The sequence below is a fragment of the Tripterygium wilfordii genome, chromosome 22 (genome assembly GCF_013401445.1).
Source record: "Tripterygium wilfordii isolate XIE 37 chromosome 22, ASM1340144v1, whole genome shotgun sequence".
In the NCBI taxonomy this organism is placed as follows: domain Eukaryota; kingdom Viridiplantae; phylum Streptophyta; class Magnoliopsida; order Celastrales; family Celastraceae; genus Tripterygium; species Tripterygium wilfordii.
Window position 1 is genome coordinate 10,738,904 of NC_052253.1, and position 14,121 is coordinate 10,753,024.

At 38.1% G+C, this 14,121-nt stretch overlaps 2 protein-coding genes across 2 annotated transcripts; both read left to right on the plus strand.

Annotated features, from left to right (window-relative positions):
- Positions 1 to 698: 698 nt before the first annotated feature.
- On the plus strand, positions 699 to 3,356 carry LOC119990813 (glutelin type-A 1-like). Its single transcript, XM_038836930.1, has 3 exons — positions 699 to 1,155; positions 1,898 to 2,618; positions 3,023 to 3,356. Exons 1-3 carry the CDS (start codon positions 960 to 962, stop codon positions 3,174 to 3,176), a joined length of 1,071 nt encoding a protein of 356 aa, XP_038692858.1. The 5' UTR covers positions 699 to 959; the 3' UTR covers positions 3,177 to 3,356.
- Positions 3,357 to 4,402: 1,046 nt separating this feature from the next.
- LOC119992088 (glutelin type-D 1-like) lies at positions 4,403 to 6,157 on the plus strand. Its single transcript, XM_038838711.1, has 3 exons — positions 4,403 to 4,673; positions 4,912 to 5,632; positions 5,835 to 6,157. Exons 1-3 carry the CDS (start codon positions 4,478 to 4,480, stop codon positions 5,986 to 5,988), a joined length of 1,071 nt encoding a protein of 356 aa, XP_038694639.1. The 5' UTR covers positions 4,403 to 4,477; the 3' UTR covers positions 5,989 to 6,157.
- The last annotated feature ends 7,964 nt before the right edge of the window (positions 6,158 to 14,121 follow it).

Genomic DNA, 14,121 nt, shown 5'->3' on the forward strand with positions numbered 1-14,121 from the left:
TGTTGTGTGATAATAAGGCAGCCATAGATATTGCTCAAAATCCCGTTCAACATGATCGTACAAAGCATGTTGAAGTGGACCGACACTTTATCAAGGAAAAGCTCGAAGCCAAGATAGTTCAATTTCCATTTGTTAAATCTGAAGATCAACTAGCAGATATATTAACAAAGGCGGTTTCCAGCAGGATCTTTCACAACTCACTTACCAAGTTGGGCATTGGAGATATATATGCACCAACTTGAGAGGGAGTGTTGACGTGAGTTGATTGGAGTAATTATAGGGATTTGATGTTGTTGACGTGAGTTGATTGGAGTAATTATAGGGATTTGATGTCCTAATTTGTATTGAATTCACACTCAGTAATTTCCCATGATTGTAGGTGAGTTATCATATATATATAAATGTATACTCGTGTATAATGTATCAAGTGAAGCGGATTATTCTCTTGTCCATATAGCAGTCAGTTTTTTCATATTTTCTACATATACTTGATCTAGGCACTCAACTATGTCAAGTTTTCCAGTTCAGAAATTTGCAAAATGTGCAAAAATAATTCATGTTCACACATTACATCATTGCTTTTGGACTTGCAACAAAAGCAATACAGATATTCTCCTACTCTGATTGTGCGAGGAGAAAGAGAGTAATAAAATGGATATTAAAGTTAGATTACTTAAACATCATCCAATTGTAATCCATCCAAAAAATGCATCCTATTCCTTCCACACCACACCCTTTTTCCTTTTTCTTGCAAGAATCGCACTTCTGCAACATCACTAATCCAAAAGAAGGGATTGGGAATTGTGCTGCTGACGTGTCTTGTCAGAGCAGAGAAACAAACGTTTCCTTCACTCTAATCCCGAATTAATTTGATTCCGCTACATTCCACCCTATACCTTGCCTTTTACCTGCTAGGCTGTTTGGTTCTCGGGATTCGTTGAGAAACTAAAAGAAACACCATGGATATTGATCTCACTCCCAAGTTGGCGAAGAAAGTGTACGAAGGCGATGGTGGCGCCTACTACGCGTGGTGCCCCAACGAGCTGCCTATGCTAGGGGAAGGCAACATTGGCGCGGCCAAGCTCGCTCTTGAGAAGAATGGTTTCGCACTCCCTCGCTATTCCGATTCTTCAAAGGTTGCTCACGTTCTTCAAGGTAAACTTCACTGATATTTTTCTAGCTTGATTCTTATTTTTGTGCCTTTAGTAATTGATTGCTACTTTATTGTAGACCATCTTTCGTCATCGTTGAACTTTCCATCGTTAATTAAGGGTCAAATTCTTGGCTAACCGTGTTTGGTTCTTGTTTAAAAACTGAGTTTGATGATGGAGACGGTACTATTAAACTAATGATCTTACAGTAGACAGTATGCTAGTGTTTGTCGTTTTAGATTTAAGTTGAGCTAGATTCACACTCTTCCTGCAGAAATTGGATGTATGTATGCACATAATACATTTTACAAGGAAAGTCCAAATAGCTGTTTGAAATTTTGAGATAAACTGGTCTCAGATCTTTCAACATATCTTCAGAATTAAATCAGGAATGGCTGAAATTCATTCTATGCTTGTTCTGAAATCTATGTGCTGGAGCACAGGGTATTGAAATTTTACTGCATCGGCATTTTTTTGAAGAAGAAGACATTGACTGAATTTGACTGTCATGTTGGACAAACCATCAATGCTATATTGTGATCATAGAATGATGATAAATTTAGGTTTACTTATTCTACGAGTCAATCTTGGTCTTTGTACTGTAATTCATGCAATCTTATCACCAGAAGTCATCAATTCATTGTTGATCTCCTGATGGTAAATCATATCAGCTTGTTCTGTTTACTATTAGTATGTTCTGTTTACTTTTAAGCTTATATAATTATTATTTATTATCCAATTTTAAGGAAATGGTGTGGCTGGAATTGTCCTACCTGAATCTGAAGAGAAGGTCATTGCAATTAAGAAGGGCGATGCCATTGCCATTCCTTTTGGAGTTGTTACATGGTGGTACAACAAAGAGGACTCTGAGCTGGTAGTTCTGTTCTTGGGTGAAACCTCCAAAGCCCACAAAGCTGGCAAATTCACTGATTTCCTTTTGACGGGTTCCAAAGGCATTTTCACTGGGTTCTCAGCTGAATTTGTAAGTCGAGCATGGGACTTGGAAGAAAACATTGTGAAGTCCCTTGTTGGAAGCCAATCATGCAATGAAATTGTTAAGCTTGATCCATCTCATAAGATGCCTGAGCCAATAGAGCAACACCGTGAAGGTATGGTGCTGAACTGTTTGGAAGCACCATTAGATGTAGATGTTAAGAATGGTGGAAGGGTTGTGGTCTTGAATACTAAGAATCTTCCTTTGGTTGGTGAGGTTGGACTTGGTGCTGACCTTGTTAGGTTAGATGGAAATGCCATGTGCTCTCCTGGTTTCTCTTGCGACTCAGCCTTGCAGGTGACTTATGTTGTTAGGGGTAGTGGCCGTGTTGAAGTTGTTGGTGTTGATGGTCGCAAGGTTCTCGAAACAACTCTTAAAGGGGGTAATTTGTTTATTGTACCAAGGTTTTTTGTTGTGTCGAAGATCGGTGATCCAGATGGGATGGAGTGGTTCTCCATCATTACTACTCCCAAGTGAGTTCCATTATCTTTACATCATCACCTTGCCTTTCTTTTGATGTTTTTAAAATTTCTTTGTATAATTATATGGTCAAAATTTCGATCTAAATCAGGCTATGCAAATCTTTTTTTCCATAACATGTCCCTTGCAATGAAATCTATTGATTGAGTTCATTGAATGACTAATGCTCCAATATGTCTGCCATGCATAAAATCTAAATGATTTGCTTTATATCATGAATTTAAAGAATCCTTTAATTTCCTAATAATAATATATAGAAGTTTCATTTTCTTAATATTCTGGGAGCAGCAGTGTCAGAGCTTTTGTCCATCTGAAGAATTAAAATTAAACCCAATATTCACCCATTTGGCTGTTAATTGCTCTAACTAAGATGATTGTCTTTGGTTAATTGTTGCAGCCCCATATTCACCCATTTGGCTGGTGCTACTTCTGTTTGGAAGGCTTTATCTCCTGAAGTACTCCAGGCAGCCTTCAATGTGCCTCCAGAGGTAGAGGGTCTGTTCCGCTCGAAGAGGACTTCAGATGCCATTTTCTTCCCTCCACCAAAGTAAAAGGCTATCCTCTCTTCTGCCTCTGTCTAATAATCCTTCCAATGAAAGCTCATAGACTATGGTGAATATTACTAGATATGAAAATAATATGGTTCAAGGGCATGAGTTGTTGGCATTTCCTTTGGTTTATGTCGAGTTCTGATATCGTCCATTAATTTGCATCTGCAACGTTTGAAATTGTCTTGAAGTGTCTATCAAATATTCCTTGGAAGATCTGGAAATGAGTCATGGAAACTCATTGAGAACTGACACTAACCAAGATGAGAGGCCACAAGTGACAAAAACATCACCTTGCAGGTTTCACAAACTATTCCTTAAGCACAAGCTGTGGCAGCATGTATTACATGATGCCGTTGATATAGGCATGTACCTTATAGGATTTCTGTTCTTTTGACCGTTGAGATACGACACGTAAGAAATGAAAAATAAAAAACAATTACACTTAACTGCCACATCAACGTTTTTTAACGGGAGATTGACAGAAGGGTTCACTTGTATCATTCTCCAAAGTGTACGGGCTTTTTTGATCCAAAATAAAGTTTAAGGGCGTTTTTGATCCAAATAACAAAGTAGATGGGTCAATTCTGTACTTTTACGTATCTTCAACCTTATACTCTAGAGAAATTGAACCCAAAGAAACAAAATCAAAGGGGGTTCGGAATTCAGATGCACCCAGAATTCTTTCCATAGCATGGTACTTGGGAATACGAGGATCCATTGGGTTTTATCCAAAATTAGTTTGTGTTCTATCGGAATTGATATTACTTGGGTCATAAGTTAGGTTAGTTAAATTTTTTTAAGGACAAAACTTTCAGGCAAATTATTAAGGATATAAATTAATTAATAAGAATTCATTTATTTGGCTCAATTAATGTTAGTTTGACTTTGTCCTTTGTTTTTTTGATAATTATCAAAGTTTTTAGATTGGAGTGGATATGATTTATATTATAATCCACCATATAATTATCGAATTCAATTATCATTAATCTATAATAATTGTCTTATGATCCTATACGAATCCATCGTACAACTTTGAACCGAATATTATAATTATCCATTATTTATCCTATCCAACTGCACCAATCATAACAAAGAAGACCAAGTCCGATTATCTTGATGGTAATTAGTTTTTTGAGTTACAGTAAATCTCGAAATATATGGGTTAATCAGGATTTCAATTCCTAATGATCAGCTGACTTCGTTTTCCAAAACAATATAAATACATCCCCAACCACCCACTAATCCTCGTACATTCTCATCAAATCTTTTTCATCTGTTCTGTTCGAAAAGATATCAAAACAATGGATCTTGATCTTACACCAAAGTTGGCTAAGAAAGTTTATGGAGGTAATGGTGGCTCCTACTTCTCATGGTCACCATCTGAGCTTCCAATGCTGCGTGAAGGAAACATAGGCGCAGCCAAGCTTGCTCTTGAGAAGAACGGCTTTGCCCTTCCTCGCTACTCCGATTCACATAAGGTGGCCTATGTTCTTCAAGGTAGTGATTGTACGGTTACATAAATTTGCAAACTGTTCTGTTCTGTGACTTGAATCTTCAGGGTTAGGATTCAACCAATGTGATTTAGATTTTACTATATGGAGTAACCCATTCAGTCATTCAGATCTTTGATTGAAAATTGACTGTTCCTTTCCTGTTTGTGTGATTTGATAATGTGGGTTAATCCGATTTTATTACATTCCGCAACTAATTCCAATTTTGAAATGGTTTCGTCCAGGCAATGGTGTGGCCGGGATTGTGCTCCCGGAATCGGAGGAGAAGGTGATCGCAATCAAGAAAGGCGATGCCATGGCTCTCCCATTCGGCACTGTAACATGGTGGTTCAACAAGGAGGACACTGAACTAGTGGTTCTCTTCATGGGAGACACATCCAAAGCTCACAAAACCGGCGAATTCACCGACTTCTTCCTCACCGGAACAAACGGCCTAATGACTGGCTTCTCAACCGAATTCGTGTGCAGAGCATGGGATCTGGACGAGAAGGTTGTGAAATCTCTTGTCACAACACAAACTGGCAGTGGAATTGTGAGGCTTGGAGACAATATCAAGATGCCGGAGCCCAAGAAGGAACACAGAAATGGCCTCGCATTGAACTGTGAGGAGGCTCCATTGGACATTGACATAAAGAATGGAGGCAGAGTTGTGGTTTTGAACACCAAGAACCTTCCTTTGGTTGGTGAAGGTGGGCTTGGTGCAGATTTGGTTAGAATCGATGGAGGGTCCATGTGTTCTCCTGGGTTTTCTTGTGACTCTGCTTTGCAGGTGACTTATATTGTGAGGGGCAGCGGGCGTGTTGAGGTTGTTGGTGCTGATGGGAAAAGAATCCTGGAAACTACTCTCAAGGCTGGTTGTTTGTTCATTGTTCCCAGGTTCTGTGTGGTTTCTAAGATCGCTAGTCCTGATGGAATGGAGTGGTTCTCCATCATCACTACTCCCAAGTAAGGATTTTTCTTTCTCATTCTAGCTAATTTGACATATCTGATTTGTTTGGTAGTGGTTTTGAGTTGGGATGGTGAAATTGATTCGGTAGACTTGTTGTGCTGGCTCAGTTGCTCAATGGGTTTGTCGGGTTGGAGAATTTTCGGTTATCAAAAAAATTGTTTTTGAATCCTAATGTGATGCGATTTTGTTATTGTGCAGTCCCATATTCACCAACTTGGCTGGGAAGACGGGAGTGTGGAAGGCACTGTGTCCTCAGGTGCTTCAAGCTTCATTCAATGTGACTCCAGAGATTGAGAAAGCCTTCAGCTCCAAGAGGATGAATGATGCTGTATTCTTCCCTCCACCAAACTAATTAATAAGTTTAAAATCTGTGTGAGAGTGAGAATTTCAAAGTCATGTCATGTAGGGTGGTTCTTTTACTTTCTTTTTTTCTGGCTTTCTTTTATTTTCAAGGAATAATATTTGGTCATAAATTATATTCCAATTAAGCATCTTGAAAGTGGCTTTTGGAGGTGTTCAAATTATATTTATCTTATTCAAGAAATAATCTTGGTTTTGTCGCTTGGAAGAGTTTTGGCTTATGGTTAATGTGTACTTTAGGTTAGCTTGCAGATCATAACTCCAATTCTCCAGTAACCATCTGGAACATAAGCCCAATTTAACATTCTGAGTTAGGGGTGTCCATCGGGCCGGGCAACCCGAAACCACCCGGAGACCCGGTCCGACCCGGCTCTTATTGGACGGGTTTAAACAAATTCTTATCGGGCCGGGTCAAACCCGGACCGGTTTGTCCTTAACAGGTCTGGGTCTCGGGTCCATTTTTTAAGGATTTTCGGGTTATCGGGTGACCCGATAACCCGATAAGTTTTTTAATATTATAGAATATAGGTTATGTATTTATGTTAAAACTTAAAAGTATTATTTGTTATTTTAGAAAAACCTAACTCTGTAAATCGACATTCGACATCGACGAAATACCTCGATCTTCAACTTTTCACTCGTCCGCCGCTATCGTCGCCTGAATCCAATCGTCTTTGTTGTCGCCGCCTTGCTTGAGACGGAGAGGGATAACATCACTTCTATTTGATTACTGGATAGAGTGGAGACTGGAGTACTCTGTTCTGGTGGGTATTTGATTTGGGGTTCTGTTGAAGGGTTGAAAATAGGGCTTTTGATCCGATCTAGTAGCTTTGCAATCTGATCAGGTAATTGATTTTCTTCCTTCTACATGGATTTATGTACTCTGTACTCCGCAGACTTGTATTCAATCTCTATTAGGCCATTAATCTCTATTTGAAGTCATGCACAACAAATCGATGCTATAAGATTTTATATCTGATTTCTCATTTATTAGCAAGTTGAAGTCCTACCATTTTGTAAGAGGAAGTTTGCCTGGTGCTGTCGTCATTGAGATAGTGAGGAAAAAGGTCTTTAAGTCTCGGCCATTTACCCCACTTTCCTCCACATTTCATCAAGTGGTCATGCTAGAGACATAAACAGTCAAGTCATGGATAATTATGAGATGAGATCCTTCCGAATGGGATAATAGAATTCCTACTCTTACTTTTTTTCTTTCTATTAATTAAAAGGAAAAAGAAAGATGATGGTTTTTCTTGTCTTTTGTCTTCAAAGTTTATGTTTTTAATGTAAATTGCATCACGTCATTAGAACTCCAGGTGCTTTTCTTGTCTGAATTGAGTGTATCACAGTATCAGTGTATGCGATTGTATTTTGTATGCCAATTTCTTAAGTGTCTGAATTGGTTATGCAATCTTCATGACTTGGTTGGTTTAGGGCTTCACGCATTGCAACCACTATTTTGGATCATTCTTCATTCTTTATTTCTTTGTTATATTGCCTAATGTGAGTATGTGATTTACATTATGTCTTATAAACTTATATTGCAAACAGTGCATACTGCATTACTGGTTTACTGTCTAATGCATACTGTGAATGTTAATAATGCAGATGGCAAAAACTAAAAGGAGAAATCCTCCTCTACCACCAACAGTACCTATTGGTCCACCTCCAGCTCCTACACCTACTCAAACTGAAAAGGAAATTAGGGCTTCAACACAGACTGATACTATCACATCTTCATCTGATAAACCTAAAAAAAGAAAAGAGAGATCAGAAGCTTGGGATCATTTCAAGAGAGTGATAGTAGAAGGGAAAGATACACAAGCTATATGCAATCATTGTGGGGCTAAATACATGGCTGATGGCAATAAACATGGCACGAAGAATCTGAAAGCCCACATCAAAAGGTGCAAAGTTTTGCAGGCTAATAAAGGTCTCATGGACAACTACACAATATCTTATGATGGGGATATGGATAAGGATGGTACAAGCCTAATCAATGAAATGAGGCTTCACAAATTTGATGCTAGTGCAATCCGTGACAGTCTAATTGAGTGGATAATTTGTGATGAACTCCCATTCAGCATTGTTAAAAGCCCCAAATTCAAACAGTTTTGCAAGACTATGGAGCCTCAATTCAATGTACCATCACGACAAACAGTTGCTAGACATGTTTTCAAATTGTACAATGCTCAGAAGCTGAAGTTGAAAGAGTCTTTAAGTGGTTCCATCGGCAGAGTTAGTCTCACGACTGATATGTGGACCTCTTCCAACAATACAAGCTATATGTGTATAACGGCGCATTTTATTGACAAAAGTTGGATATTGCACAAGAGGATTATCAGTTTTAGTATGGTTGAGGACCATAGAGGTGAGGGCATTGGTAAGCAATTAGAGAGGGTTACTAAAGAGTGGGGGATAGAAAAAATTATGTGCATCACTGTTGATAATGCTGCTGCAAATGATGGTGCAGTAGATTGGATGAAGAAATATGGGTCTAAACATGTGTTGGGTGGCAATTATCTCCATGTTAGGTGTTTTGCTCATATCTTGAATTTGATTGTGAAGCATGGCCTACAAAAGTGTGTTGAATCAATTGAAAAAATTAGGAATGCGGTGAAGTATGTGAGATCGTCTCCTAAGAGACAATCCAAGTTCTTGGATTGTGCAAATCAAGTTGGAGTTGTGATTACTAAATCTTTGTGTCTTGATGTCGCAACACGATGGAACTCCACTTATTTGATGTTGGAAGTTGCTGTGGAGTATGAACTAGTATTTGATCGCCTATACCATGAAGATTTAGGTTATCGTGCCTCTGTTCTCACTACAAGTGTTATTGGTACTCCTGGTTTCAATGATTGGGAGAATGCTAGGAAGCTTATCCCTTTTTTGAAGCCTTTTTATGATGCCACTATAGCATTATCTGGTAGTACTTATGTCACAATCAATAATTACTTCTTTCGGTTTCAAGCTATCCGAGATCATTTGAAAGAAGCTCGGACGAGCAATTACAAAGTAGTTTCTGAAGTGGCAGTTGATATGATGAACAAATATGATCAATATTTTGGAAATACTTCAAAGGTCAACATGCTAGTTTATGTTGCTCTAGTTCTTGATCCAAGGAGTAAGTTGGATGTTTTCAAAAGAGGCTTAGAGCTATCTTTTGATAGAACAACTAGTACCGAAATATTCGAGGGGACAAAAAAGTTGTTGGAGGACTTATATGAACAATACTGTTCATCTTTAGAAACTCCACAATCACAGTCACATGTTGCACATTCATCTCAGAAAAGTGATACAAATTCATCCTCATCATCATCAACCTCTAAGCCTAAGGTCACCAATATGTGGGATATAGTATGTGATCGAGCTGAATATGCCACTTCTATATCCAGATCGGAGTTAGATAAGTATTTGGCAGATGATCGTGAGAATCCAACGGATGAGTTTGATTTATTAAACTTTTGGAAAGTGATGGAGGGTAGATTTCCAATTCTTGCATCCATTGCTATGGATATATTTTCTATCCCCGCTTCGACTGTTGCTTCTGAATCTGCATTTAGTACTGGTGGTCGTGTGATAACAGATCGTCGTAATTCCTTGCTGCCAAGAACCGTTGAAGCACTCTTATGCACACAAAGTTGGTTGAAAAATGTGATTTCAATTGAGACTGATGAGATGATTCTTGATGATGATGCTGCTGAAGAAGTGGAGAGGGTTGCTCAAGAAGGTAATTACTAATTAGTTAACTTATAAAAATTTTATATGCACTTACTTGAGTTATTTACTTATTTGTTAACTGAACAAATTTTTCTCAGAATTGGACTGTGGATCTTATCCATGTGAACCTCTTAGTGCCATGACTATGATAGACTCCTCAAGTGCAAGTGTATGTAATGTGTTGGAAGGTTGACAACTTGAAGACATGGTATGTTTGTAGTTAGTTAATGCCATTGCATGGTGTTGTTTGCAGGTCTTGAAACTAGCTTGTATTCACATTCTTGGGTCTTGGCTCTCTGTTTGCTTGCAGGTTTTGAAACTGGTTTTGAAACTGGCTTGGTGGCTCTCAAGTTCTCTGTTTGCAGTTTGCACTATCTTTGTGGTTCTCATTTAATCATTTATCATTATTGGCTTATGTTTTTGGACTATCTTTAAAGTATTGTTAATTTATTGTGTATGACACTATGTCTGTATGTCACTATCTTTATTGTTTATGAGTGTCTTCAAGTCTTCACTTGTTTTGGATATATTTGATCACAATCTATTGTTCATTTGATGGCAATGAATGGGCGACACCATTCAAAAGAGATAGTCTGCATATTTTAGTCTCATTCAGTCATTTGAATGTTGTTTTGTTTCTGATATTGTTTTCCCAAAATCAGCTGCAAACAAGCTGGTTAATGACTTAATGTTGTAGGGAAATGAGCATGTTTATTAATGAAAAATAATTATTATATTAAAGGGAACAGTAGTATTTCATGTACAGATAGAAATTTTTGTTGATCTATTGCATATAAAATTTTTGTTGAATAAACTGGATACAGATTTACAGGTTATTGAATACTGTCTGATTATAGATTGTAGTACGTAAGTTTAGGGCTATCGGGTAACCCGGAACCCGGACCGGTAACCCGGTGACCCGGAACCCGATAACCCGGTGACTCCTTAACAGGGTTATCGGGCGGGTCATACATTTATCAAAAATAATCGGGTCGGGTCGAACCCGGTCCGATAACCCGGAACCCGATCCGATGGACACCCCTATTCTGAGTCTCTGACGAAGGCCCAAGAATCTCAAAGGGTATACTACTAGATCCACTGGATCCGCAAAGTAGTACAAATGGCATAAGTGGGCTATTTTTTTTGTGGGACAAATTCTTGAAGGTGTCGCTTTTTGTGAGCCTTGAAGCCCATCACTTATGACACTCGGCCTCCCTAGTCCTTATTTTTTTTGAAAATGACATGTAGTCCAAGAATTTGATAGTCCAAGAGAGCATAACATGATGATAGTTTTATTCCACTATTTTATTTCAGAATTTATTGTCTAAATCTTTTATTTCAGAATTTATTGTCTAAAATTTATTATTTTAATATAGACTCTATTGTTTTTTAAAGCACAATATCTTTGAAAAAAAAATGAAATTTGAAATTAAGATCCACCAGATAAAACTCATCGATAATGGATTTTGTTAGAAATGACTCATCGACAATGGATCTTGTTAGAAAGGATTTTATGCGCTGATTCTGAATATGTAATTTTTTTTTCAAATCTAGAGTAAACGTTTTAAAATTTCGTTTAAGAGACTTGGACTCCATTGAGTTATCAAAAGTTGGGCTATGTAGCACTGTTGACTTTTTTTATGGCACAAAGAGGAAACACCACAGCCCAGCCCAGCCCAGCCCAAAACGAAGGAAAGAGGGACAGCCCAAAAGTTGGGCTATGCCACCAACAAGTGGGGTAGAGCTTACGTCCAATAAGATCAAATCGGTCCGATACCATATCAAAAATCCACACCCCCATACATACCAACAATATTATCCGTCTTAGGTTATCCGGTTCTCATAAATACATCGAACACGACTTTGTTCCTTCTTAGCCCAATTATTACTGGCCAAAACCCAACTCACTTGGTGTAAGAAAAAGACTTTGTTGATTAGTAAATGAGGGACTTGTCCATATATACCCATTGATTTGATTAGTAAATGAGGGACTTGTCCATATATACCCATTGATTGGGATGTTCCCAACCGATGTTGGATATGTGGTTTTCAGTTTTTTGTAGCCATCCATATTAGTTTGTTGTATGTCGCGCAAAAGCCACTGAGGCGTCGTTGTTGAATACTTTTTTATCGGGGGAACGTCATTGTTGAACACTTGAGTAACAATATCGGCCCATAAGCCCAATACTAAGCCATACATTGCGTCCAAGTCTGCAAAAAAAGGCCCAACAAAGACAACCCAATTGAACAGTAGTGGTCCTTATAGTTGAAACAAAGTCCATGGCGGCAGGACCATATAAAACTCAACAAAATAAAACAAACTGAAAATGGAAAAATTAAAAACCCCAAGTAGGAGCTAAACGGAAGTCTGAATATATATTGTACACAAAATAGGAATTTTTTATTAGTAGACCTTCTTGAGTCCGTCTGAGGAAGATGAGCTTGAGGATCGTTTGGCCTCTTACTTGATCATTTGGATACCTAAAATAAGATAAGGTTAGTGAATCCGACGGTCATCGTGATGGTGACCAAAGACGCTAGTCTCTTATCTCAAGTAGTATAGGTGAGGAGTCAAAAAGATCTATCATTTACCTTATATTTTTCTTCCTGTTTTTTAATCTTGATTTGGGAGCCTAATTGGTTCTCATGTTTTGATGCCACGAAAAATCAATACAATCGGTCATAGTGTCCGATTGCACGCCTTAATTATGAAATCTTCATAACTAATTAATTTTCATAAGACGCGTCCATTGATTGACGTTTACCTGGGCGATTTTATTGCTCTACAAAAACACAATTCTGAAACTATTGGATGTCATTAGTCAACTTTGATGGCTGCCAACCTTCAACCTTGATGGCTGCCAACTTTGAATGTGTTCATTAGTCATTAATTGTGTTCACATATCATTAGTCAGTAACATAGCTAGAAGTGCGGAGATGCATATGATCTTGTTACTATATATACTAGGGTTGTAATTCCATAAATGTTAAGAATACAAAAACACTTATTCTTCTATATCTTCCTTTTCTTCATGGTATCAGAGGAGGTCTTTTTTATTCTTCGTTTTGTTTTCTAAATGGCCGAAATCACTCCAATCATGTCCGACTCAGGCAGTCCCTCGGCCTCTCTACCTTCAAATACTTTTGATGTTCATACAAACCAACGATTATGTTCGGTTTTGTTGAATGAGTTCAATTATCTTCCTTGGTCAAGATCTGTGCAGTTAGCTCTTGGTGGAAGATCAAAGCTTGAGTTTATTGACAAAAGTACTGTTGTTCCTGATGTCAATTCTTCTCAGTATAAATCTTGGATTGCCCAAGATAAGATGGTGCAGACATGGCTACTTAATTCTATGGAATTACATGTTGCTGAAATTTTCAGCTATTATGAATCTTCTGCAGATTTATGGGATGCTGTTAAAGAGATGTATGGAAATCAAAATAACGCGGCACGAGTTTTTCAACTCAAAAGAGACATTGCATGTCTTCAACAGGAAGGTAAACCATTTATTCAATTTCTTGGTAGCATGAAAAGTATGTGGAATGAGTTGTCTGTTTATCGTCCACATACTACTGATTCTGCTGTCTTGCTAAAACGGGCTGAAGAGGATAAAATATTTCAGCTTTTGGCTAATCTTGCTCCTGATTACGAAGATCTTCGTAGTCATATACTTATGAATTCTGAGCTTCCTTCTCTAGGGAGTGTTTGTGCTACTATTCAACGGGAAGAAGTCCGAAGAAATGTCATGAATTGTAACCTCAAAACTGAGGTATCTGAAGCCCGAGCATATATGTTCAATCATAAACGATCTGAAGAAAGAAGTTACAAGGGAAAGAGACCTGAGTTGAAGTGCAATCATTGTCATAATCTTGGTCATACAGTGGACCGATGTTGGGTACTTCATCCTGAATTGAAGCCTAAGTTTCCGAGAGAGAAAATGCCTCAGAAACGGACTCAACCTTCGGGATATAAGGCTAATCATGTTACAACCATGGCTGGAGATGGATTGTCAAGGTTCTCCTCAAGTCCAATAACTCTTATTAATGAGTTTGCTTCTTATCTTCAAGCAAAGCAAGGTGAATCTGATAACAATGGGAAGTCAGCTGCCTTACTTGGTCAATTTGCTGGATTTCTATCTGAAGATAAAAATGGTGCAACTGATGACACATCAGGTATTTTGAAAGCTTTCTCAACTGCGCTGAATTTAAGTAATGTGCATGATTTTTGGGTCATAGATTCAGGTGCCACTGATCACATCACAAATAATCCTACAAATCTGTTTGAGTTTAAGTTCTTATCTCCACCTTCCCAAATATGTGTTGCTAATGGTAATACTGTATCTGTTGTTGGACAGGGAAAGGTAAACTTACTTTCTAAGCACATTGCATCACCAGCTTTGTGTGT

Coding starts and splice junctions, on each gene's coding strand:
- LOC119990813 (XM_038836930.1), top strand. CDS start 960: ATGGATATTGATCTCACTCCCAAGTTGGCGAAGAAAGTGTACGAAGGC. Junction 1,156..1,897: donor GGTTGCTCACGTTCTTCAAG/GTAAACTTCACT, acceptor TCCAATTTTAAG/GAAATGGTGTGGCTGGAATT. Junction 2,619..3,022: donor TCCATCATTACTACTCCCAA/GTGAGTTCCATT, acceptor TAATTGTTGCAG/CCCCATATTCACCCATTTGG.
- LOC119992088 (XM_038838711.1), top strand. CDS start 4,478: ATGGATCTTGATCTTACACCAAAGTTGGCTAAGAAAGTTTATGGAGGT. Junction 4,674..4,911: donor GGTGGCCTATGTTCTTCAAG/GTAGTGATTGTA, acceptor GGTTTCGTCCAG/GCAATGGTGTGGCCGGGATT. Junction 5,633..5,834: donor TCCATCATCACTACTCCCAA/GTAAGGATTTTT, acceptor GTTATTGTGCAG/TCCCATATTCACCAACTTGG.